The sequence below is a fragment of the Conger conger genome, chromosome 14, assembly GCF_963514075.1.
Source record: "Conger conger chromosome 14, fConCon1.1, whole genome shotgun sequence".
NCBI classification, from domain to species: domain Eukaryota; kingdom Metazoa; phylum Chordata; class Actinopteri; order Anguilliformes; family Congridae; genus Conger; species Conger conger.
In genome coordinates, this window is record NC_083773.1 from 30,604,139 (window position 1) to 30,629,504 (window position 25,366).

Below are 25,366 nucleotides of genomic sequence, written 5' to 3' on the forward strand. Positions count from 1 at the left end.
AAAAAAAAAGTATGTTTAGGAATTCTACAGAAATGGTTGCGGTCATTTTTCTTTTCTTGTGCTGCAGTAAGAGGATGAAAGTAAACTTGGAGCAGCCACGATGCCCATTCACACCTGCTTCTCTGCGTGCCACATGTTTTCTGCTCGTGCGGATTGGCCCGAGGACAGGCCAATGGGGAAGATGAGGTGTTTAAATGTGTTATGGTGCCTGCTGCTACCCCAACCCCCCCTACACCAGTCCAGCTGTTTGCAATGCAGGTGGTGCTGTTCTTGTTTGGACACTCTTCTGCTGCAGGTGATGCGTTCACAGGGGAGGGTGCCACCTACTGGTAGTGTAGTCCCCACGCACACACTCTGCAGACAGACGGCTCTCTAAGTGGGGAATCTGCGTTCTCTGGGCTACAGTCACTCAACCTCGCCGATTACATGTGACGTCCATATTTTGGAGGCGGGCAGGCTCAGGGTCTCACCCACCCCCCAGGCCTACGGGACAGTGTGAGTGTGGGTAACGCGTGCGGTTTGTCTGGGACGCGATGATGCCAGCCCGACTCCACACCTCGCAGAGCATCCACCATTTAATTATTCAGCCCGTCCCCTCCTCCACTGGGTACTGAGGGGACTCGAGTGGAACGGGGAACAGGGAGAGGATGGGCACTTCCCAAATCCCCCAGGTAATTGGCTTTTGGAGCTGTGACTGGAATAGGCACTCTTGGCCAGAGAAGGAGCAGGTGGCCTTTGGTGGTGGGATTGTAAGGGTGGAGTCTGGCCCTTCACTTATTTATCGGTCTTAAGAGGACTGCACACCCATCCCCTCGCCTCCCATAGCTCCGAAAGGCTTGGACACCTGCCACCACGCAGGCAACCGCCAGACCACTAACACGCAGCGAAAGATCCATCCAGACGGCCCTGCTGATCCACAGATAGTCATCAGAGGACAATGAAGGGATTGAAGATAGCATAATGCACTGACCTGGAAGTGCTCTGTGCGAAGTCAGCATTCTGATAAAGCCCCCTTCCCCCCCCCTCCTCTTTGTGATCCTCGTCATCTTCAGAAGCAGCCGTCATCCTTGCTGACGAATTTACGGTCATGTCTGCCATAGCTTTGATTCTTTAGTGCAACTTGTACCACCACCTTTTTACATGGAAACAATACAGCTCTGGGAAGTTCTGGTGTTATGTCACGTGTGCGTTTGAGACTGTAATGGACTTTGGAGGATTGAAGGATGCCAAACGAGGGAGCGTGGGACTTCCTCCCTTTTGGGGTTCCTCCGAACGGGGTGAAGTTTGAATGATTGACATTCCCGAAACACTGGGAGCAGTTAACCAGATGCCGGCTCTGAGAGTTCTCACTGGCGTCGTTATTTAGATGACCCTGATGAAGACGGGAGCTTCAAATGGAAGCCAGCTTAATGCCCTTTAAATATCAAGATGGACAATAACATTGCTTAAAGCTCCCTGGTAATGCTTGTAAAGGCTTAAGTGCACGCAGTGTTTCTGTTGCCCAGGGCGAACCCAAGAGCCCATTCTCTAAAGGCTCATATTGCTCTTGTGTCAGAGGCTTCTGTCCCGCTCGTGATAAACTTCCACCAGCCAGTGCCGGGCTGCGTTCAGCTTTAGCTGATGACGCTGCTGTACTTAACCCGGCACTCACAGATATACTAATGGAGAGAGTGTAGACTGTGCCAAGCCCTAGCTTTCCTGGTATCAGTAATGACACCGGCGTCAAGTCGTCTTGATGTTCTCAGAGGCTGCACGCGAGACAAGGCTAAGGCAATGGGTTTCTCGCTGCACAATCTTATAGGGATGAACTTTGACTCGGTTGTGTTTCGCAAGGATTTGTGTCCCCCCCCCACCCCCCTACCACCCAGATTTCTGCCTTCATTTTAAACTTCATTAAAGACTATTAATAAATAATTCAGTTTCATTATGGGAACTTCTACTGGGTCTCACAAAGAACCCCGCAGTTAGGAATGTCCCCAAAAAAGGCTGGTTATATAAAACAAGACAGCTGATTTGAGCCATAAATTTCTCTCTTTGTGAAAAGACCTTTCTGGAAGGCAGCAGAACTGATAATCCCCCAGCAAAGTTCATCAGGCAGGGGGAGGAATGCATGTTCCTCCTGAGCAGCGAGCATTGTTGGGGCACACTATAAATACCCTCCCGTCAGGCTGCCCGGCGGTCACGGGGCCTGCCGGCCCTGGAAGTGTGATCCAGTAGAGTCCGGAGCGCCCCGGGCCCAAACGCTCTGCTCCAGCAGCTGTCAATGAGATAATACATGAAAAATTAATCTCTCACTTTCTATTCAATGTAGCCCCTGTCATACGACTTGCAGGCGCTGGAGTTTCCCCAAAACAGTGGAACTCTGTGGTAATGGAAATAAACGAGTAGCCAACCCCCCCTTCCCCCCCCCCCCCCCCCCAAAGATTTTCATTCATAAAGGATTGTTGTATCTTGCATTTTGTTTCGAGCCATCAACTGGAATTGTCAAACGAGAAATCGCAACATCGTCTAAGCATGCGTTTTCAGCTTACTCAGCTTTTTTTGCGACCGTGTGTATTTCTACAAATAAAATTAAGGATTGATTTGGGTCAGGCTATGGGAAAATAATAAGCACAAAGTGAAGAAAAACACCGGAGAAAACACCGGAGCATCCTTCTCGACAGCTCAGTTCTGCGTAACCAGCGGCTGTTTGGCTAAAAAGCACTCGTTCTCGATAATGGGGTACAAAAAGTCCTTTTTCCTGTTGAAAGTGGGTCCGGAAGTGCCGCAGCGCTCTGGACAGGCCATTAGGTGGGTTTTAAGTACACATCCACTAATTACAAAGCAAGCAGAACCATTCCTTTCGCCCGTCTTTCTCCCTGCCCATTATTTCAATTAGTTTTGAATGGAGCATTTTGGCTTGGTTCTGTAATTAATGGTCGTTGTGTGCACTCTCCCTTGCTCTCCATCTCTTTCTGTCTTGCTCTCTCGCTCTCTCTCGGTCTTTCTCTCTCTCCCTCACTCTTTTCTCTCCCCCTCTCTTTTCTCCCCCTCTCAGCAGTAGTGGCTTTTCAGTCACATTCCATCACGACTCCCAAGTTCACTGAAGCTTGTAAGCACTTGTTGTGATCTTTTTTTTTTTTTTTTTTCCTTTTCCTTTCGTGGAGAAATCTGTGTGTGGGGTGGCACAGCTCAGTCTAGTGCCTGCCATTCACAATAATCTGATTGTGGCCTGATGGTGAGATTAAAACCTGGTTGTGTGCGAAGGCTCCATATTCTTTTTATTTTTAAAAAGGGTAAATATTGAGTTTTCATTTCCTTTTTTGGACTCTGTTACTTTCTGCCCCTGCTTCAGTACAGGATAATCAATTTGGCTGTTATTCTACAGTCTAGCAGTGTGTGTGTGAGGCTTGTGAACCCTTCCAGAATTCACACCCGGCCTGGAATGCAGGCCGGCGCTGAGTTTTGCTCTGGTTCTGCTCAGTATTTAGACTCTGCCTTGGTAATAAGAACTCAGGGATGTTTAATGATGAATCCAGGCTGTTCAGCCTATCTAGGCTTGCACTCTTGCAAGGGCATGTTGGTCCACCCTAATTGGACCTGCCCTAAGTATGCAGGTTATGCCTGAGACTACACAAGACACATACCTGACTGCTTCTAACTATTGCTAAGTGATTACTTGACGTGGTACATCCTGTATTTGAGTTTTACTAGATATGTCACAATTAGGGGCTTGTTTAAAGCATGTGGTTACTACACTTTTGTTCCCATTAATAAGTGTCTGTCAACAAATGGCAGGTCTAGGCAGATAAAATAGCCTACATGTACTATACAGAACTAAATGGCATTGGGATCTGCTGACTGAGGGATGGTAGGTTTGATCCACTTGGTGGATTTGCTGGTAGGCTGGAATTTTAGCGTAATCCATCTTAAAGCAAAGCTGGAAAATCCATGTAGTTCAGGTGGTCCGGTCTGGAGCGTTTGGAGGAAATGCTTCTCCATGGATGATTGCGAGGAGATCCCCAGGGAGAAAGCAAGAGATGCATATCCACCTCAGGCTCACAGCTCACGTAGTCTTCTGTGGAGATTAGCAGGACGGCTCTTTGAGATGCTCTTAAGCCAAGCTGGTCATCTGCTGATCAATGTTGGGGTCATCTTATGTAAATACGAAGTAGCGGTGTTTGTGCTTACCAGTCGGTGTCAGGGTCGTCTTGAGTTAATACAGCGTAAATACGGTTGTTCGTGCTAACTGGTGTTGGGGGGTCATCTTGTGCAAATATGAAATAAAGCTGTTTGTCTGTGACTGTTGGCGTCAGGGTTAGTGTCTGAGCTTGACGACAGTTTTCTCTAAGTAAACGAAAGAGAGTTTGTGAGCGCTGATGCTGTGAGCTTTTGATAATGCAGGCTTGTGTGGTAGCTCAGCGTCATCTCCTCAGCCCACACATAGAGGTGGTGACACACAAGGCTTTCAGGAACAAATGAATTACTAAATGGGCAAAAATCATGTGCTTCCTGATTTCATCATCAGCATGTCCAGATTTGTTCAGTAAAAACCCCCTTAAGTGGCCAGTTTTAAATTTCCACTGTATTCCTGGCTGATGTAAGTCCAAGCCCCACTTGTGTTTTTCCTCAGGGCTGGCTGGTATCATCATTATGGGAACACCACAGAAATAAGCACAACATTACAGCCCCAATTCTATAGACCGTCAAGCTGTAAGTGCAAATATTGGTGTTCTGGAGTAGTGTAATAATTATCATCCTTTCACGGATCAAGTCTGCATGAAGCAATAACTTTGATTTGAAGTTTTTGTATTTGTATTTTTATCATACAACTATATGCATTGCTAATCAGGGGTGCCAATAATTCTGGAGCCCACTGTATGTCTCAACAATACCGGGTACACTCTCCCAAACCGCTCCACTCACCCCCCACAGCCCCCTGCTCCGCCCGACTTTCACCCCTCTGCGGCTCAAGGAGATTTCTATTGTTTTTCTTTCTGTAATGGCTGACTTTCAGCGCGCTCCACCACCGGAGTAACATCCGCCTCAGTGACATGTTCGGGTGAGCTTGGTCCGCAGCTGTCCTGCTGCTCATCTCTGCTCCTAACATCAGACACCGGGAGAGCACAGACACCCACGTACATTAAGCACAGGGTGGAAAATGTGTAAACTAATTACCGCTTCTGCTTCCTATCGGCCCTTCCTGCTTACATCGTGTAACCGTTACCACGTAACTGTTGCCGTGTAACTGTTAGCCTACAGAAGCGCGCTTCTGCTGGAAATGCGATTAAAAACAAATAATTAGATCAAGTTCATATTCTCCCTTGTTTGTGTATCAGAAGCACACCAGTGATTAGATCACGGGTGTAGGACAGAAAGCAAAGAAACAACAGTCCGCGATAAATGTGTAAATGTGCCACAGTGGATTCTTTTCTATTTTTTCTGGAAAAAGACAAGGCGCGACTGTCTTCGGATTCCAGCGCCGTGGGTTGTAAGTTTTCATAAACGCGGAAAGTGACAACTGCTCTGGCCCACGGCCAAGCTGGTAATTACGCATGACTGCCGTATCGCACATGACCCCCCGAAATCCGGCGGGTCAGCGCGGGGCTCCCCAGCACAGAGGGCCCATTCTTCTGACCATCGCTGGGGCGACGTGCCTCTCATTCCTGCTCTTCCCCTCCTCTCTGAGCTCTTCCCAGCTCTGCAGTCCGGCAGGCCTGGGAGGAGACCCCCGATACAGTCACACATGACCCACAAATTTATTTGAATATATCCCAGTAGATCCCTGGAAAATACTGCGTTATTGTTTATTTGTGGGGGTTTTCCTGCATGTCAGAAGCAGTCATCCACGTCTTTAGAATCGCTTTGACAGCTTCCCAGAAATCAAAGAAGCTGATTCATGGGGTTAAAAATACATTCGCAAATATTTAAATAGCTTCTGTGTCGGGGGGAGGGGTTGGCTCGGTTTGAGGGAGTGAAAGATCAGATGGCGGATAAAATAAGGTCAGGATGATGGAGATTTCAGCGCTTATCTAACGTTCCCCCCCCCCCGTGCCTTTCCCAGCCCTCTGGTAAGAGCCGCGGAGGGGGGTTAATGCCTGGTGCTGTGAGGAGTGTCACTGGGAGAATAGTGTCTCTTTCAGCGTCCCAGGCTTTCCACCCGACCCAGCCTGTCTGAACTGGCTGGAGTTAAGCCTGCTTCTGTGGAGAGCGGGAGAGTTATGCCTTCCTGGCAATGCTGCTCACCCCAGCGTGTCGTTTTTAAAGATTCTGCTCGTATGTGTGTCGTGGGGTGGCGGGGGGGTCGGTAGAAGATGCCGGTAAATGCGTTCAGGGGCTTAACTCGAAATAAATCATGATTTTTTTTTGGGAGGGGAGGAGGTGGCGTGGGGAATGGTGGCTGAATTCTGTTTACTGAGCGGTCCACTTCGCCGTGGTGTTTTTCTTTTTCAAATTATACGCTTTGCACGCAAGACCTCTTGATGTGCGCATGCTTTCCCTGTGCAGTTTGAGTTACGACTCGAGTTTAGAGTTGAAATATAGTTGCATTATGCCAACAAAGTTGTTTCCCGTTGCTCGTTTTGACTTGCGCTGGCAAAGGAAACTCCTGGCAACCGCAGTGTAAGTTGGTGGGGATTTACCCGTTCTCTGCACAAGCGACCGCTGAGCGCTGGACGCTTTTAGCTGCGTTTGCTGTAAGTGTGGTATGAGCGCATGTAATTACAGTACACTTCATACATGCAGTGTGTAATCATACGCTCTTTTGCAGGTTGTGCTGATCGGGGTGTTGATCCGCTTTGCTGGATGGCAGAGGGGTGAAATGCCTCTTTAACACAGAGTTTGAAGCAAATGGTGAGGAGGACATTTTGATAAAAACTTGTTCCGGTTTCTGATAATTTTCCATTATATTACATTTGATTCTGGATAGTCAATTAAAATGTTCTTTCAGTTTCTTAAACAAAATATACATGTTTTGCACACTGTAGCAGCTTTGCCCTTTAACCTTGAATCGATACGGCACTATTTTTTGGCTTGCGTGTGAATTTGTGTCATAGTTTTGTGTCAAGTTTTGAGCCACTTCTAAAGTGTCCTGATAACCGAAATGTGCCCTCCTCTGTGTCCCAGAATGTTTGCGATGCCACCGGGGATGGTCCCATCGCGCGCCCTCGCTGCCGTCACGCTGCTGTCTCTCCTGGGGGGCGGCGGCCACGCCCTGGCTGCTGGAGGATACCCCGCCTTTTCCCGCGCCGACAGCCGCTTCGAGCACCTGGCCCTGCACCCCGACCCGGCAGTGGGCCGGGTCTACATCGGCGCCCAGGACCGCCTCTTCCAGCTGGACGAGCGGCTGCAGCTGGAGCTCGCTGAGGAGACGGGGCCCGTGACCGACAGCAAAGAGTGCCTGCCCCCCATCACGGAGACCAACTGCCCCCAGGCGCGGCGCACCAGCAACCACAACAAGCTGCTGCTGGTGGACCCCTACTCCCTGGAGCTCATCAGCTGCGGCAGCGTCAACCAGGGCATCTGCCAGAAGCGCAGCCTGGACCGGGTGAGCCGCGTGCTGTTCTCCACCGACCGCCCGGTCGACACCCAGTACGTGGCGGCCAACGACCCCAACGTCACCACCGTGGGGCTGGTGGTGCGGTCGCGCGGCAAGCAGCCCGTGCTGTTCGTGGGCCGCGGCTACACCAGCAGCCACCCGCCCATCTCCACCCGCAACCTGGCCTCCGAGCCCGTCTTCTCCTACGAGGAGACGGCCAAGCTGGCGGTGGCGGGACGGCTGTCGGAGTACGACCACCATTTTGTCACCGCCTTCTCCCTCCGCGCCCATGTCTACTTCCTTTTCTACCGCCGCGACCTCAAGTCCCAGTCGCGGGAGTACAAGACCTACATATCGCGCGTCTGCCTGGACGACACGGCCTACTACTCCTACGTGGAGGTGCCCCTGGCCTGCCGCTCGGCCACGGGGAAGACCTACAACCTCCTGCAGGCGGTGCAGGTGGGGCTGGGTGGCGGCGCGGGCCAGAAGGAGGTGCTGCTGGGGGTTTTCTCTACACGCCTGGCCTCCTCCAGCAAGCCCAGCGAGGACTCTGCGCTCTGCATGTTCGCCCTGGAGGAGCTGGACCAGCGGATCAACTCCACGCGCGACCTCTGCTACACGCGGGAGGGGAAGGCCGAGGGGGGCGGGGAGGCGGCCTACATCGAGTACGAGGTCAAGTCCAACTGCGCCAACCTGCCCTCGGTGAGCAGCGCACACCCTCCCCAATGTCCAGCTAGGGAAAGAATCTATCAGTGCCGTCCAATGCACTAGTGGCTGCAGAATGTAACTGGCTTTTGGAAAATTGAAAAGTTCCTTTATTGGCAATGTCATCTAGTATTTTGCATTTAACAATTTTAAATCGATTTCTAAAATCTGAGAAGAGTCGTACTCCAAGCTAATGAAAAAATGTAGTATTTCCTTCTTCTTTTACTATCAAAAAAGCAATAATAATAAAAAGAATAATAATACCAATAATAAATGGTACTATAATATACAGGTATATTGGTACTATTTTCATTAATGCTTTCCCTGTTTTCTGGGGAATATCTTTGTAAGAAAGTGGGGATCATCTACATTTTGCAGTGTCTGTGTATATTTTGTTTTGCTATCAACACATGCCACCCATGTTTGATGGCGATATTTGAAGCAGTTTTATCCATGTTTAGATTCTGTTCTTGGTAGAATTGATGACCTTGTTTTTTCCCAGTGAAAAAGTCTCCTGTGTATTGAACGAGATTGCTCTTGTTTTTGTAATGAAACTATTGCTTTGGAGATTCCGGGCAGCAGTGCAGATGGATGTAGCATCTGACAGCCGTCAGTATGCACTAGGCAGTGATCCTCACTGCGTTTAATGAGGCAGGCTGGAGGATTGACATGGAGCAGGACTCAACCTGTGCCCCGGTGCTCTTGGGTCCTTGGGCGTCACTGACAAAAGCTCAAGAGTTGGTGCATTTTAATGGGATTGCGGGGAATCGATATTTCGGATTATCCTTGCTTAGCAAGACGGGGGACGTTTAATGAGGTTTGACAAGGACAGATAAAGCGCTCAGATACCCGGTGCATCACAGACAGAGAGAGAGAGATGAGTCTCGCTCTGTCTCTCTCACTCTTACTCTTACTCTCTCAGTCTCTCTCTCACACTCTCAAACTCTTTCTCCCTCTCTCTCTCTCACTCTCCTTCTCTCGCATGCTTGCTTGCTCTCTCCCTCTCTCTCTTGCACTCTCTCGCAATCTCTCACACTCTCTCTCTCTCCCTCTCTCCCTCTCTCCCTCTCTCCCTCTCTCCCTCTCTTTTTCTCTCTCTCTCTCTCTCTCTCTCTCTCTCTCCCCCTCCCTCTCCCTCTCCCTCTCCTTCTCTCGCACGCTTGCTTGCTCTCTCCCTCTCTCTCGTGGTTCTGGTCAGTTTCATTAGTGTTTTAGGAGGCAGTTGCATTATTCAAAGACTAATGTTGTGGTTCTGTGCGTGGGTCCATCTTATCACTGGCTTACACACACAGCTGCATCACTGCAGTTCTAAATTACAGATCAGAAACAACAAATGACTTTGACAATTAATTTGCAAGAGCATGCTGATTATTTACGTGGCCTCTGTATTTTGCCTTTAAATACTGAAATTATTAATTCAGTTCATTCAAAATAAGGTTGCATTTTATAAAGATTTGAGATTTCAAATACAATAAATGTAAATATCTGTCTTTTAAATATAGTGCAATGTATACTCGTTTTAACTAGTACAGATTTAATGAAAATGGTACATTTAATTTAACTGCGAGATCTCAAATTCCACTCCTGGAGGACTGCAGTCTCTGCTGGTTTTTGTGATTTCCTTTCAATCAGCAATTTAAGCCTTTGAAACAAGGTGTGCCAACACATTAGCCAATCAACGACTTAAGTGCTGGAACCCTTAAAAAAACATCAGACACAGCAGAGTTCCAGGATTCTCATTTCAGATCCCTGATCCAGCTAGTTTTTTGTGTGTGTTGCAAAGTTTATTGTAGTTATGGTATTAAGCCTCTTTAAAATGAACCAATAAATGACATCATACCTAAAAAGCAAATGGAAAAAGAGCCAGTGTACAGTCAGTGTATATTAACATGACTTGTACAATGGTTCATTTCATTTTTGGCCTTTTATAGGCTTGCATTGAAATGATAAAAGAACCAGATGCACACAGTCCTCTTTCCTACGGAAAAATATACGCTTCCCTCCTGACTCTTATAGTTAATTCCACTGCACATGCTTTGGCAAGTTCCAAATATGAATAGTTTGAACGCGCTGTGGGTGAGGTCATTTCGAACCGTGCGTAGGTGTATGTGTGAGTATGTGCTGGGCTTTGTTACGGTGTGAGGTCACACCACCGGCGTTCAGAGACCCAGCCTGAACGCCTGTGTCAGTGCCACTCCGCACGCGTCTGTACCACTATCGGACTAAACACTTCAGACTTTACATTGGCAGGGGCGTGCGTGCGTGCGTGCGTGCGTGCGTGCGTGCGTGCGTGCGTGCGTGCGTGCGTGCGTGCGTGCGTGCGTGCGTGCGTGCGTGCGTGCGTGCGTGCGTGCGTGCGTGCGTGCGTGCGTGCGTGCGTGCGTGCGTGCGTGCGTGCGTGCGTGCGTGCGTGCGTGCGTGCGTGCGTGCGTGCGTGCGTGCGTGCGTGCGTGCGTGCTACATTTGCCTTTTTTAAATGACAATGGCTCTGTGCCAAGCAGCTCGATCACAGTCAGAGGCTTTATAAGGCGATTTTGAGAGCTGAAGGCGTGTGTTTTTGTCCCCCTGCAGAACACCCTCGAGGCCTACCCCTGCGGTTCGGACCACACCCCCAGCCCGATGGCCAGCCGCGTGCCCGTGGAGGTGGAGTCCATTTTGGACAGCCCGTCCTCGCGTCTCACCGCCGTGGCCGTCAGCGTGAGGGAGGGCCACACCATCGCCTTCCTGGGGGACTCCAGAGGAAACCTGCACAAGGTACACAGCCGTTCCTACGCTCACTTTCCAGGGCTTTCTTTGGCTCCGCTTTGTTCTGGTCCCATTGTGTACGAATGTTAACATTTTGTTTGTTTTCCATACTGCGTGGTGTGAGGTGTGACAACGATTCTGATGAGTGTCACTTACTGTGTCCTGGTGTATGCCAGGCATTCACGTGCGCACACACATATATACACACACACACACGCACACATGTACATGCATCCTCATACACATACTGTATATGTACACACACATGTACATGCATGCTCGTACACATACTGTATATGTACACACACATGTACATGCATGCTCGTATACAAACTGTACATGTACACACACACACAGGCTGAATACCACAGGAGTAGAGCCTTGAGTTTCTGTTTCAGAACATTCCTTCTCTAATCTGTTGCCTAGAAGTAGCACACAGGGGTCATGTATGAATACACAATGCAGTAGTGGGGCCTTATCAGATGGCCAGTGCGAAAGAATGGCAATGGAAAAGAGAGGCAAGCTAAGCTATATTGTGATTGGACACACATTACTCTCTGTTTAATGCCTGTATTTGGGTATGGGTATCTGAATGATATATACCCTGTTGCTCACTGTCTTTCACAAATGGTTATTATTATCTTAATAACTCCAACTCCCTTGTTTGGCCCGGTTCCTCTTCCTGTTTTTTTGTCCTTTTTTCTGTTTTTCTTGTCATCCTTAGCTAATTTTAGTGTCTGTTCTTTTTAATGTGCTGAGTACTGAATATCTGGTCTCTGTTAGTTTTTTCTTGTGAGTGTAGATCGGTTGTTCAGCTGCTCTTTTCATTCACCTTCTCACCTTCTCAAGTTTTCACCAGTTTGTTCAAACTGTGGATACGTGGGTTTGCGTGCATATGTGCGTGTAATAATTCTTTTTTAATTAAATCGAGTACTTTGTTGAACATGCCAAACGCATCACAGCATGTGGCAAGGTTGATTCAAATCCAAACAAACTCCCTTCCCTTGGTGTCAAGCTTACCAGAAAATGGCCTTAATGTACGGTCACACGTTTCAACTCTGAGGAAATCGACAGCTCTCTGAGAACGTCATTGGAGGGAAAAACAGGACCCTTTTGTGAGCTCCATGTTGGCACTTGCACACCTGCCTTCCTGCAGACTGGCACCTCAAACATCCTCATGCGGGTTGGTTCAGTGCTGTGATTGGCTGTGTGCCTGGCCTGCGGTAGCCCTCAGCCATATGGCACACAGAGACATCCCCGCTGGTTTACACCAGGAACATGGCCTTTCCTAGTGGTGCTAAGTGAGGGAAGTGAGGTCATTGCAGAGGACAGACAGGGTGTACTGGTGGGCCTCTCCATGCCGAGGCTGTTTAACGCTATTGGAGGGTGAATGTTTCCCCGGTACTGCCCAGCCCAGAGTAAGCTAAAGATGAGGAACAAAAATAATACAATTGCCTCCATTAATTAAACTAGAGACCCGTCAGAGTTTCCCCATAGGCCATGACTGCGTCCCTTTGTCCTGTGGTCAGAGTCACCATCGCCGGCTCTGGAGAAATAGACGTTGGGTATAGAGGGGCTGTTGAGTCCTCCTGGTCTCGTCATACAGCGGGGTCAATGGATGTCAGAGGCCGGGCGAGAATAACGACACTGTCCCTGTGCAGCCCCCGGTGACATCGCGGGGTGAAGTGCGGTCTTCTCCTTTGCGCTACGCAGACTCTGTTTCCAAATATAAAGCCGAGGGACTGCTGCTGTATTAACCCTTTCAGTCACACTCTCGACCGTATACTTTTTCAGCCAATCAAAATGGCCGCTATACTATTGTTTAGCCCCTATTAATGCCCTGCTAGACGTTCTCAGCTTTCTCAACCAAACTCATTTGTGTGGAGCCACTTCATTACGTTACATTAATGGAATTTGGCAGACACTTTTATCCAGAGCGACGCAGAGTTGATTCGACGAAGCAGGAGACAATCATCCCCTGGAGCAATGCAGGGTTAAGGGCCTTGCTCAAGGGTCCAATGGCTCTTATTGTGTGCGGATCTTATTGCGGCTAGACCGGGATTAGAACCACCGACCTTGTGGGTCCCAGCCATTTACCTTAACCACTACGCTACAGGCCGCCACTTCATATTGGGCTTGGGACTGATGGGGTTAAAAACCACACAGGAGCTAATTCCAAAGTAGAACATTTCTTTCATTAAAGGCAGGGAGTGTCGACACTCCCTGTCCTTTGTCATTTACTTCTAGTTTTCTGTTGATAAATAAGAAACAACTTTGGCCCACTGGGGTGTAAAGTACTCTACATTGCACACTGCTTCTGTGCAGCGAGCATAAAAATGTCTTGTTTTTATAAATGACTTTTGTTCCAGCTCTCCGCTGACATGGCAACATTGTTTTCTGCTAAGAAAATATTTGTCAGAGGATTAAATTTTAACATGCAATGTCAGCTATTTAAAATGCCTTATTCTTATATCGACATGAATTCTCCTCTCAAGTGAAAACAACTCTCATCCTCTCCTCTTTCCTACGCATTAAAAACAAAAGGAGGTCCTGTTCCCCGATACGCATACTACTGTGTTATGTTCTGTCCTATTTGTTTTATGCACCTCTCGAAAACTTCTGAAAGCGTAGGCGTGAATTACGACCATGTCGAATGTGAATAATGTTGGTATTCGAAACATTACTGGCTGTGAAACTTCACCAGTTGCATTGACATTGGACAGATGTCTGCCATCACTGGTCTCCAAACCAAATGTTTTCTTTTGAGAGTTCAGCTGAGAGGAACATGGCAAAGGGTATTTATATGGCATTCTGCCACCATTCCTCTCCCCCTCACACTCGCTTTCTCCCTCTTTCACGCCCCCGGCTGAGTCCTAGCTGTGCGAAAGAGTTGGGTAGGACTTGCACGCAGACGCACTTTGTCTCCGGAAGCGGACATCCAGGCCGTAATGCACTTTTCTCTTCTTTAGTGGGTTGTCTCACTCCAACATTGACAATGAACCACTGTACGGGCCCATTGCTATTGGATTAGAGACAGCTGAAGCCCTGAGCGATGGGATCAAAGCCATTCTCTGCACAGCTGACCAGAAATTATCCGTCGAAATGGATTATCTCATCACTGCAAACGGTATCCTGTATCACGCTTCACCACTATCTGGGCTGTAATTTGGACACACCTGCCTGCTATGGATTTTTACATTAGCCTGATTGCCTCCTGGGTTGTGCAAAATGGAATGGAATTCACAGTAATGGTATTAAAGTGAGTGATCTGAAATTTTAACCTCCTGCAAATAACATAAAAGCCTGTTGATTGGAGCGCCAGGGTCGAGCTATTTCCGAGTTGAAACTTTGTTACTCGCTGTTAAATTTCCATCCTGACTTTCATAGTTTTGTTTTTGAATTGTGCAAATGTATCACCTTAAGGGAACCCAACCAGTTCAGCAGCTTGAATCTTTTACAGTTAAATATGATGCATTGCATGTCTGTTCATTAGAATGGCAGGACAACTCAAAGAACGATACATATGCACAAATGTGAGAACACATGCATTTTAAGTGCACATTGGGCTTTGTGAAGTGATCTTCCCATCTCCTGAACTGGATATCCGGTTCTCGAACATCCCACAAAGCCGGCTGTTCAGATGGAGGTCTGTCTCTTGTGGTTCCCCAGGTCTTCCTCGGTCCCAATGGTGAGGTGGAGGAGTACGACATCATCTCCATCCAACCCAACGTCCCCATCAGCAGCGACCTTCTCCTGGACCAGAACAAGGAGCACCTCTTCATCATGACCAGCACTATGGTCAGTGGCCCTTAAGGCACTGCGGTCAGTGGCCCTCACTGCACTGTGGTCAGTGGCCCTCACTGCACTGTGGTCAGTGGCCCTCACTGCACTGTGGTCAGTGGTCCTCACTGCACTGAAGGAGTATGGTTAATGCTGACAGGAACCCCTGGGACCCCCATCACTAGCCCTCTCTGATTCCTCTTAGATTCTGTGCATTGCGTCATTGCTTCACCCAAGTAGTATCTGCAATACCTAATGAAAGAATGTTGTTACCTTGTTTGGAAATGTCATTACTGTTTTTGTCATAACCGTTCTTTTACTTGCTTTGATTGTGCTTCATGGGAAAATGATTTGAGCCCGACAATGTCATATCGTTTCAGCTGGAGAAGAGGCCCGTGGCTGAGTGCTACAAACATCTGGACTGCCAGTCCTGTCTCTCTGCTCATGACCCGTACTGTGGCTGGTGTGTCCTCGATGGACAGTGAGTTCTGCTGCCATAACTGCAGTGCTTACAAAACTACTGACAGACCCACTCTCATTCAACACTGACAGACCCACTCTCATTCAACCTCTCACATAACCCACTTGCATTAAATGAAAGAAGACTAATGCGTAATGTCTCCCTCATTCTGTGGCAGGTGTGGTCAGCGTTCTGAATGCCGTCGTGGAGGGCAGCCAGGCCAGTGGCTGTGGAGTTTTGACCTGGAGCAACAGTGCCTCACTGTCCAATCCTTGGTCCCATCCAATATTAGCAGAGAGGAGAAGAGAAGTGTATGTTACCCAGTTCTGGGTCCATGGAATGGGGAGGGAGGGCTGAGACACAAGGGGAGTGTAGGCACTCTTGTCAATGGTGTCTATAGATCACATGATCCATCCGTGTGACCCAAAGATAGCATTGGTACATGCTCTGTGCAGGTACTGCTGTTATTCATTCTTATCTTCTTAGGATGAAGTTTGAGCCCTGCCAACAGCCTCAGTACTGATTGTTGGAATAATATCACAACAAAAAGGATATTTATCAGGCTGCTCATTTCAGTAAGGCACATAAAAACAATGTAAATCACAGATAATTGGAGCTCAGCTCCGATGAAGGATAATGAGGGGAGTAGTGGCGGGGAGTTGAGGGTGGTGGTGGGGCGGGGTGGGGCGGGGGGGGGGGGGGAGTGTTCTCTCGAGAACTGGAACAGGGCAGTCTTTAGTTTTACTCCTTCCCTTGCCCATTAAGTAAATTAATTACACTGTACTTCCTCCCAAAACATTTACAAGCGCTGCCTTTCTTCCCAGAATCCAATCTGACGAATCTCTCTCTCCCCCGCCACCCTCCCTCGTAGATCTCCCTTTCGGTGGAGGGGCTGCCCAGCCTGGAGGAGCACGAGACCTACTCCTGCTTTTTCCATGACGACGAGAGCCCGGCCTCTGTCACCAAGGCTGGCGTCACGTGCTTCTCCCCGGACGCTGATAAGGTGCCGGCCATCCGGCCAGGAGACGGTGAGCTCTCCGCTGGGCGCCGAGCGATATCTGTGTGCGCTCCTTAAAATGTCCTTGAAAGTCCCCGGATGTCGAGTGTAGAAAATAATAAAATGATTTGACAGCGAGGACCTGGAAAGCATATTACGAGTCCTTGATTTTTTGGCATCGGTGGGAGTAGGAACCCAGATGTGCACCTGTTTACAGGGTATAGATCCTATGAGATTTAAGAGTAGCTTTTTTCCTTCTCGGGCTTTGTGGTAGAAGGGTGAAATCTTACTATTTGCATGAAATGTAAGAGTAATATTTTAGGGAACTATAACTGCCTGTGCACTGTGGTTAAAACAGTACAGTTTTGCCATGTTTTTTGACATGTATAGGAATTGCTTAGCAAAGGTTTTAGTAGTTTGTATTTAGAATTTAAGCATCCTTCAGGTTGCATGTGAGTTTGTGATTATATCAGGTGTCAAAATCTAAATAATAGTGAACGTTTCCGTGGAATATCTTTGCCATGTATGTTTTTTCCAGAGCAGTAAGAAAAAGTAAGAACGTTCAATTTCAAAACATTAAATTAAGGCGGTTAAATGTGTAGGATGCATTTCTGATTTGGTTTAAATGTTGCAGGAGATCGCAGATTATCTAAACATTTGATACTTGAGAAAAAGAAAGTAGAGTCTTAAAAAGCCCCGATAGCTGTACCCCCGTCTCTCGGCTCCGATAGCGCCCGGTTCTCATGAAAGCATTCCTGACGATACTGGATTTGTTTGTACAATTCTACTGTGATAACAGCGCTCCGCTCCTGAGTGGGACTGGCTGGCCTGGCTCTTTCTCTGCTACACGTTTTTCCCACAGTCTCTGAAGCACGGCAGATTGGTATCCACTGCCCGAGTCCGTCGCTTAGCTGAGCTCTGTGTATATCACAGGATTACAGGGCCACAAGAATTTCAAACATTTCACTTCTCATCTTTTTTCGGGAGCAGATGTGTTGTATTAAATCCCTTTTTTCTCCACTCTCTACCCAAGCCTCTTTTGGCATAGCTGTCATACCTAGCTGGTTTGTGTTCTCATTCGTAATCTCTCATTTTAAAAATAGGCTTTTCTCAATCTGAGGATGGAATCCCTTGTCTTAGGCGAGTGTTGGAGCTCCCCACCTGTAGAATAACCTCTGGTAAATGTTTGGGGGACGCCGCGGGTGGTGATTTAAGGGCGCGTAACAGGGTCCTTCTCTCATTCCGCAGACTCGGTCACGGTCACCCTGTCCCTCCGCCTCCTGAACGTCACGGTCGCCGCCAGGGAGTTCACCTTCTACGACTGCGCCGCGGTCAAGCAGCTCTCCAGGAACACGCCGTGAGTGCACACACGTCTGCCCGCCCCGCCAACGGTCGTCTGGATCGCTGAGCGTGCCTTTCTGCTACACGAGATGTAGATAGGGATTTGTAGCCAAATTATGGGTTTGAGCCTCGGATGGGTCACGGTTATAGTACCCTTGAACGATGCATTAGTTACTTTGTGCTGGTTGATTGGTCAGAATGCCAGGATATGATGAGGGTAATGATGTCAGTAATTTTGTGATGTGTTAGTGGTAGCATTTACACTTAGTGAGTACTTTATTTTGTAGACCTGTAAACCAGCTTGTTAATGCACATATTTAATCAGCCAGTCATGTGGCAGCAACTAAATCCAAGATGTCAAGAGGTTCAGCTGTTTTTCAGTCCAAATGTCAGGGTGAGGGCAAAAACGCCTTGTTAATGAGAGAGGTCAGAGGAGAAGTGCCAGACTGGTCAAAGCTTGCAAGAACGCAAATAACCACACATTACAACAGTCGTATGCAGAAGAGCACACAAGACCTCAAACCTTTAAGTTTATAGGCTACAGCAGCAGAAGCCCAATAAGTCTAAAAAGTAAATACCTAATAAAGTGCTTACTGAGTGTATATAGCCACAGCTTTGGTCAATATGCGATGTGCTGTTATGCACTTTGCGGTTTTTAGTTGCATGGATTCTGGGGTGCTCCTTAGTAAGTGGTTGGGATGTTTTTTAAACTCCTTTATCTGTTTGTGCATCGGCCCAGACAGTCGCTTAATTATCCTCTGTCCTCCCTGGTTAATGTTTTCAGGGGCCGCGCTGATAAGTAAAAAAAACACAATTCAATTAAGAGACAAGCCTTCTTCTATATTTCCCCTCTTCATCGTAGGCCGATTAGTAGGCCGGATAATTTAATCACACCGCCCGTCCTCTCTTTGCTGCCATTTGGCACTGCTCTCTACCTCCTAGTTCTGCACCTCCCTCTCACTCTTCCTCACTCTCTCCTTCTCCTCCCTCTCCCCCCAGGTGCCAGGGCTGTGTGACCAGCCACTGGGGCTGTAACTGGTGCATCCACCAGCACTCGTGTACCCACAAGCCCACCTGCGAGGAGGGCGTGATCATTTACAACGAGCACGTAAGTGGACCAGTAATGACCAATCACAGCCTGTGAGGTTTGGAGTAAAACTGTACTGTTGAACGGGCGTGGCCAAACCTGGCCCTGGAGGAGCCGGTCTGTTAAAATCTCATTAGTCAGAAGCTACGTTCGACCCGTGAAACCTGATGAGGTGAGCTATCTGTAATGAACTGCTTTAATTGATCCAGCTAATGAAAACAAGCAAATTCCGCAGCTCTCTGAGACCTGAGTCGGCCGCCTATGACACGGTTGGCTAGAAAGAATTTACCTAATGAGTATGTGGTCATGGTTGGTTGTGATGGATTCTAGGGAAGGGAAATTGTTGATTTGGTTGGAAAAAAGGAAAATATAGAGGAATGTTGGATGAATCAACACAAAGGTAGGTTACTGCATTTACTCTTAACAACATTTGCCTTATCTTTTTATGTTCATATTTATATTAACGTTCCAAAAACAAGTAACAGAAGCCAAAATAAGTTAACATATTCACTGTGTGTGTCACTGCCCCATCTGAAACGCTGTGAGTGCCTGTGTTTAGTGTTCATAATAATCCGCTGTGAATCCGATAACCCCAGGGCCCATGTTTTGTATCATTCTCAGATTTGTTTTCTTTTAATTTTTGGCTTTTATGTTCATTGTGTGTTTTTATTTCTTTTTTGTTGGTTTCTTTCTGTCTCCCCCTTCCTCCTCCCCCGTCTTTCCCCCATTCCCAAAACTACCAGTTCAAACTTCCTACCTCAGCACCGCCAACAACCGGAGCATTTAAGCTCACATCAACTGCCCCAACTACAACTCTTGCCCCCACCACAATCCCACCTACCGCTGCACCCACCACCACCACACCACCAACAACAACAACAACAACAGCAACCACCACCACAACAATAGCCACAACAACATCTACCACCACCCCACCTACCACCGAGGCCCCCACCACTGAAGTGACCACAGAGGAGCCGGTGACGACCACTCTACCTCCCACCACCACGACCACCAGCACCACCCCAGAGCCCACAAACATGCCCACCACCCCTCCCCCCACCACCACGCCTGCCCCTCCACCTCCCACGGCAGCCATAAGGTCCACTGCTCTGCCCACGGAAGCGACCAGCCTCTCAGAAGAAGGAACCACCCTGGAGGAGTCCCCGGTCACTGGAGGTGACGAAGCCCTGCTCACCAGCTCTCAAACAGGGGAAGGCGTGGAGGCGGAGCTGCCTGTCACTCCCGGCGCTGTCACACCCACCTTCCCGGCTCCGCCCCCTGCATACCCCGTCATGGAAACCGTCACGGCCCCTCCCACCGAGAGCCCTCAACCAATGGAAGACGCCCAATCCATGGCTGAGCCGCCCAGCGTCGACCAGCCCTCCCCCGCAATCCCGCCTCCGACCGACGATACCCCTTTCCCGCTGGGGGCCCCGGCGGACTCGGAGGAGGCGTTGGCCCCGCTCCAGACGGAAGCGCCTCCGCCCCCGGCCCTCACAGTGCCCCCAGCGGGGGAAGGCGACAGCGAGTCAGTCCTCTGGCCCGAGGAGGAGGTGGAGGCCTTGGAGGCCTTGGAGGCCGCGGCAGAGAACGACACCTCCTCCTTCTCTGCGGCCGCGGTGCTCTCTGGAGACGGAGACGCCGAACAGGCCCACCCCTCCTACCCCCAGCTGCGCGACTCCGAGCCCGACTCCGAGCTCGACTACCAGTACGACTCCTCCGACTTTTACCTGCCGGTGAGTCCCAGCTGCTCCGGCCCCCCTCCCCGGCGGACAGGACGCTGTAATCCCCCCCCCACCCCCCGTTCTGCCCCCAAAGCTCCGCCCTGCCGTTACCCAGGGGTCTGTTCTCACCGTGTGCATATCATTATTATTATTATTTGGTTCATATTGTTATTGACCATCTTTTAACTTGTCATCCATCGAAGCTTCTTCTGAGCCTTAACAATTTGTAATCTGTAACAGTCCACAGGAATGCAGTTGTTGCTCTGGGAATCAGTTATCAAATTGTGAAATTGGAAAGGAGAGGAACAGAAAGGTGGAGAGGATTTTTTGAAGCAGGAGAAACCATTTTGTAGGATGTTCTTGAGTCAACTACACTGACTGTGTGCTCTTTACAGGTGGAGCAAATCATTTTTAGAATATTCTTTAATTTCATGAACAAGAAAAGCAGTGATGGGGTGATGACTAATTGGGTGTGATTGTTTCAGTTGGGATACATTTTTAAAATGGTGAGATTGTTACGTTTATGTGAAGCCGGGGGTACGCGGAGTGAACTGAGTGGGTAAGGAGTGTTTTAACGGCCTCTGTGTGTGTCTGTCTGTCACTGTGTCACTGTGACTGTCTGTCTGTGTCTGTCTGTGTCTGTCTGTGTCTGTCTGTGTCTGTCTGTGTCTGTCTGTGTCTGTCTGTGTCTCTGTGTGTCTCTGTGTGTCTCTGTGTGTCTGCATGCTTTGAGCGCAGGGGGATGAGGGCTCCTTGGTGAGCTGGGGAGCGTCGGCCTGCCCGTGTGTGGACACGGTCCAGGGCTCGTCCCTCCTGCCCGTCAGAGCCGAGAGGAGGATCACGCTGGTGGGCCGCAACCTCCACCTGTTCCAGGTAAAGCGCACACACGGTCTGCCTTTTCCCAGTCAGGCTGATAATGATGTAAACAGTAAAATTGTCAGGCAACAATAGAACATTTATGAACGCTCTGTGATTTCAGTCGCACGGTACTCTCCAGCACTTGCTGGGCTATAAACTGGCCTTAAGAGCTTTAGGTCGGTGCACCTGATGTATTGGTCAGATGCACAAGCAGGAATAATTGGAATGGAAGGTGGGGCTGATGTTGATTTGTTTTAATGCAGGGGTGCAGAAAAAGGGCCGATCTGTTTCAGGATTTTGTGCCAACTTCTGCTCTTAATTTAATTATCTCAGATCGCTTATTGATCTGACATTTGTATAAGCACCAGTTACAGCCGCAGACTGCAAGTGGATCCTAAGCATTTTACTGTGCTGAAGTACAGGGGCGAACCCGCATAGTTTATAGAGCTGTCAGAAAACTGAAGCTAAGGTAATTGGTTGGAACCTAAAGCAGCACGTCTCTGGCCCTGCAGGACTGGAGTTGCACAGCCCTGGTATAATGGCTGTTATTTCTTCAGTACTGCAGTAGCTAGTTTTTGCTGCTGGAATGAACTACACTGCTGTTATGAGAGTCCTTTCTGGAATCATACAGCAGGTGGGTACTTTATTGCTCTGTAGAACTCTTCCCGTTACATTAATCCTTTCTTTAATCTTCCGGCAGGTAGCTGATTTATTCCTGTTCGTGCAAATTATTTATTGAATACTGCAGTACATTTGAGCCGCAAATAACAGTTATTCTTCATTCTGCGTTGCGCTGATATCTGTAGAATATCTCTGCCTCACCATGGTACTCTGCTTGTGTAGGATAAGGATCTGGACTACGAGTGCGTGTTGGTGATCGAGGGTCATACGGTCGTGGTGGACTCGTACGTGGAAATGGACCAAACGGACCCCTCCATTTTCTACATCACCTGCCAATCGCACCAGGTCAGACTGTCTGCAGTCTCTGGCCGACATACAGGAATCATTCTATCCTGAATGAGACCGAGCAATCCTCTCATTTAGGTTTCAGTCTGTCGGTTCACATCCAATGCATTACATAGTCATAGTCTGTCGAGCATAACCTAGTAAACCCCAGGGAGGGAGTTTATTTGGACATATTTTTAAACTACCCCTGATCTGTCTGTATGTCAAGGCTTTATCTCTGGGACCATATTCAAATACAATGATATATTTGAAAAAACATTTCGAACCTACAGTACTGTGCAGAAGTCTTAGGCACCTGTATAACATTCTTTACAGATAAGATTCTTTAAAAAATAATTCAATGAAAGGTCCTAAATAAACGTACTATACATTTTACATGACATTTTAGTGATTTGGCAGAATAGAATAATCAAATCAATATTTTTTGTGACCACCTTTCGGCGTTAAAACTGCATCACTTCTCTGAGATATAGAAACGCAGGACAGCGTTGGCTAAGACAATCAGCAGGGAGGTTGTTCCACAAAAAAATCTACATATATATAATAAAGTCTAGGGTGCCTAAGACTTCTGCACAGTACTGTACATATACATATTAATGGTTAGCCATTGGGTCCCTTGAAATTCCAACTACTCATCTTAATAATCAAATTTTAATAGTAGCACATATAAATAATTGCACATAAATCACCTTTTCGGACACCAATTTTCTGACTGTGGTTCTCTCTCTTTTCTGGTTTTTGCAGTACTCCTATTCAGCTCCCCAGGAAGAGTATAACGCCATGGTCTATGTGAAGAGGAGAAACACCTTCCATGTTGACAGCGGCCAGGACTTGCACGGTAATCAGACATGGAATCCCCCAATCAAGGCAAAGCCTTTTGGCCATCAGCCATAACTGTTGACCACTGACAGTGTGAGCTGTGACTGACTCAGAACAGTGTGATCTAATTGACTCTAGGTACATTACATTACATTATTGGCATTTGGCAGACGCTCTTATCCAGAGCGACCTACAGTTGATTAGACTAGGCAGGAGACAATCCTCCCCAGGGGTAATGCAGGGCTAAGGGCCTTGCTCAAGGGCCAGACGGCTGTGCGGATCTTCTAGTGGCTACACTGGGATTAGAACGTTACGTGTCCCAGTCATTTACCTTAACCACTACACTACAGGCCGCCCTACAGGTGCAGTGTGAGCTGACTGTGACTCTGGCTACAGTGTGAGCTGACTGACTCTGGCTACAGTGTGAACTGACTTTGACTCTGGCTACAGTGGGAGCTGACTGACTCTGGCTACAGTGTGAACTGACTATGACTCTGGCTACAGTGGGAGCTGACTGACTCTGGCTACAGTGTGAACTGACTATGACTCTGGCTACAGTGTGAGCTGACAGTGACTCTGGGTACAGTGCAAGCTGACTGTGACTCTGGCTATAGTGTGAGCTGACAGTGACTCTGGCTACAGTGGGAGCTGACTGACTGGCTACAGTGGGAGCTGACTGTGACTGGCTACAGTGGGAGCTGACTGTGACTGGCTACATTGGGAGCTGACTGTGACTGGCTACAGTGGGAGCTGACTGTGACTGGCTACAGTGGGAGCTGACTGACTCTGGCTACAGTGCAAGCTGACTGTGACTCTGGCTACAGTGTGATCTAACTGTGACTCTGGCTACAGTGCAAGCTGACTGTGACTCTGGCTATAGTGTGAGCTGACAGTGACTCTGGCTACAGTGCAAGCTGACTGTGACTCTGGCTATAGTGTGAACTGACTTTGACTCTGGCTACAGTGGGAGCTGACTGACTCTGGCTACAGTGTGAACTGACTATGACTCTGGCTACAGTGGGAGCTGACTGACTCTGGCTACAGTGTGAACTGACTATGACTCTGGCTACAGTGTGAGCTGACAGTGACTCTGGGTACAGTGCAAGCTGACTGTGACTCTGGCTATAGTGTGAGCTGACAGTGACTCTGGCTACAGTGGGAGCTGACTGACTAGCTACAGTGGGAGCTGACTGTGACTGGCTACAGTGGGAGCTGACTGTGACTGGCTACATTGGGAGCTGACTGTGACTGGCTACAGTGGGAGCTGACTGTGACTGGCTACAGTGGGAGCTGACTGACTCTGGCTACAGTGCAAGCTGACTGTGACTCTGGCTATAGTGTGAGCTGACAGTGACTCTGGCTACAGTGGGAGCTGACTGACTAGCTACAGTGGGAGCTGACTGTGACTGGCTACAGAGGGAGCTGACTGACTCTGGCTACAGTGCAAGCTGACTGTGACTCTGGCTATAGTGTGAGCTGACAGTGACTCTGGGTACAGTGCAAGCTGACTGTGACTCTGGCTATAGTGTGAGCTGACAGTGACTGATTGGTTGTTCCCGTGTCTCTCAGTGACCCTGTACAACTGCTCGGTGGGCCGGTCGGACTGCAGCCGCTGCCACACGGCGAAGCAGGAGCACAGTTGTGTGTGGTGTGGAGGCGTCCGCTCCTCCTGTCTCTACAGGGACTCCTGCACAGAGAGGATTGAGCAGACCTGCCCCGCGCCCGTCATACACCTCGTGAGTCTGTCTTCTGTGAAATAGCCCTCCCAGGGCTGCCCTGTAGCAATATACAAACAAACAAGTATAATGCATAATTTAATACATTTCATGTGTTTTTTACTTTGGACAGAATACATTTTTAGATATGTTTTATGTACTAGTGTTAAGTGTGTGCCAAGTGGCTGCTTGTTCTCAGTGTTGAATAAAAGTGTTAACAGCAGAACATTCTGCTCGGGTGGGTTCCTCAGCCAAGAGTGTGGACACCCCTGCCATTAATAGTATTATTTAGCATACTCATTCAATTGACTATGTCAGTCAGAAGTGTGTGTAGACAGAGGCATAAACAGACATGACAATGGGGCTGTTTTGTCTGCTGCCCAAACAAAAGTTGGCATTGTTTTGGACTCTGGAGAGTTTTGTTTCGTCTCTGTGGCAGATCGAGCCTCTGTCTGGCCTGGTTGAGGGGGGCACTCTCATCACCATCTCTGGGTCCAACCTGGGGCAGAAGGCCCAGGACATCCAGCACTCTGTCACCGTGGCAGGGGTCCCCTGCACTGTTCTCCTCGAGGTCTACGAGGTCTCGTCCAGGTAGAGCAATCGCCATGGTAGGGGGTGGGCTGGAAGGTTATTTCTCTGTGTGAGCAGGA

At 48.6% G+C, this 25,366-nt stretch overlaps 1 protein-coding gene across 3 annotated transcripts in view; it reads left to right on the top strand.

Annotated features, from left to right (window-relative positions):
* Window positions 1-25,366, top strand: part of plxnb1b (plexin b1b) — an 87,413-nt gene that overhangs the window by 44,068 nt on the left and 17,979 nt on the right. For all 3 annotated transcript variants that reach the window (XM_061219217.1, XM_061219218.1, XM_061219219.1), the window contains 15 exons: window positions 6,749-6,831; window positions 7,105-8,218; window positions 10,793-10,975; window positions 14,636-14,764; window positions 15,127-15,227; window positions 15,385-15,517; window positions 16,078-16,234; window positions 17,452-17,560; window positions 18,544-18,652; window positions 19,375-20,370; window positions 21,097-21,231; window positions 22,060-22,182; window positions 22,927-23,020; window positions 24,571-24,737; window positions 25,156-25,307. In XM_061219217.1, the coding sequence (XP_061075201.1) occupies window positions 7,106-8,218; window positions 10,793-10,975; window positions 14,636-14,764; window positions 15,127-15,227; window positions 15,385-15,517; window positions 16,078-16,234; window positions 17,452-17,560; window positions 18,544-18,652; window positions 19,375-20,370; window positions 21,097-21,231; window positions 22,060-22,182; window positions 22,927-23,020; window positions 24,571-24,737; window positions 25,156-25,307 (3,701 nt within the window). In that variant the 5' untranslated portion in view covers window positions 6,749-6,831; window position 7,105. The remainder of the gene's footprint in view (window positions 1-6,748; window positions 6,832-7,104; window positions 8,219-10,792; window positions 10,976-14,635; window positions 14,765-15,126; window positions 15,228-15,384; window positions 15,518-16,077; window positions 16,235-17,451; window positions 17,561-18,543; window positions 18,653-19,374; window positions 20,371-21,096; window positions 21,232-22,059; window positions 22,183-22,926; window positions 23,021-24,570; window positions 24,738-25,155; window positions 25,308-25,366) is intronic.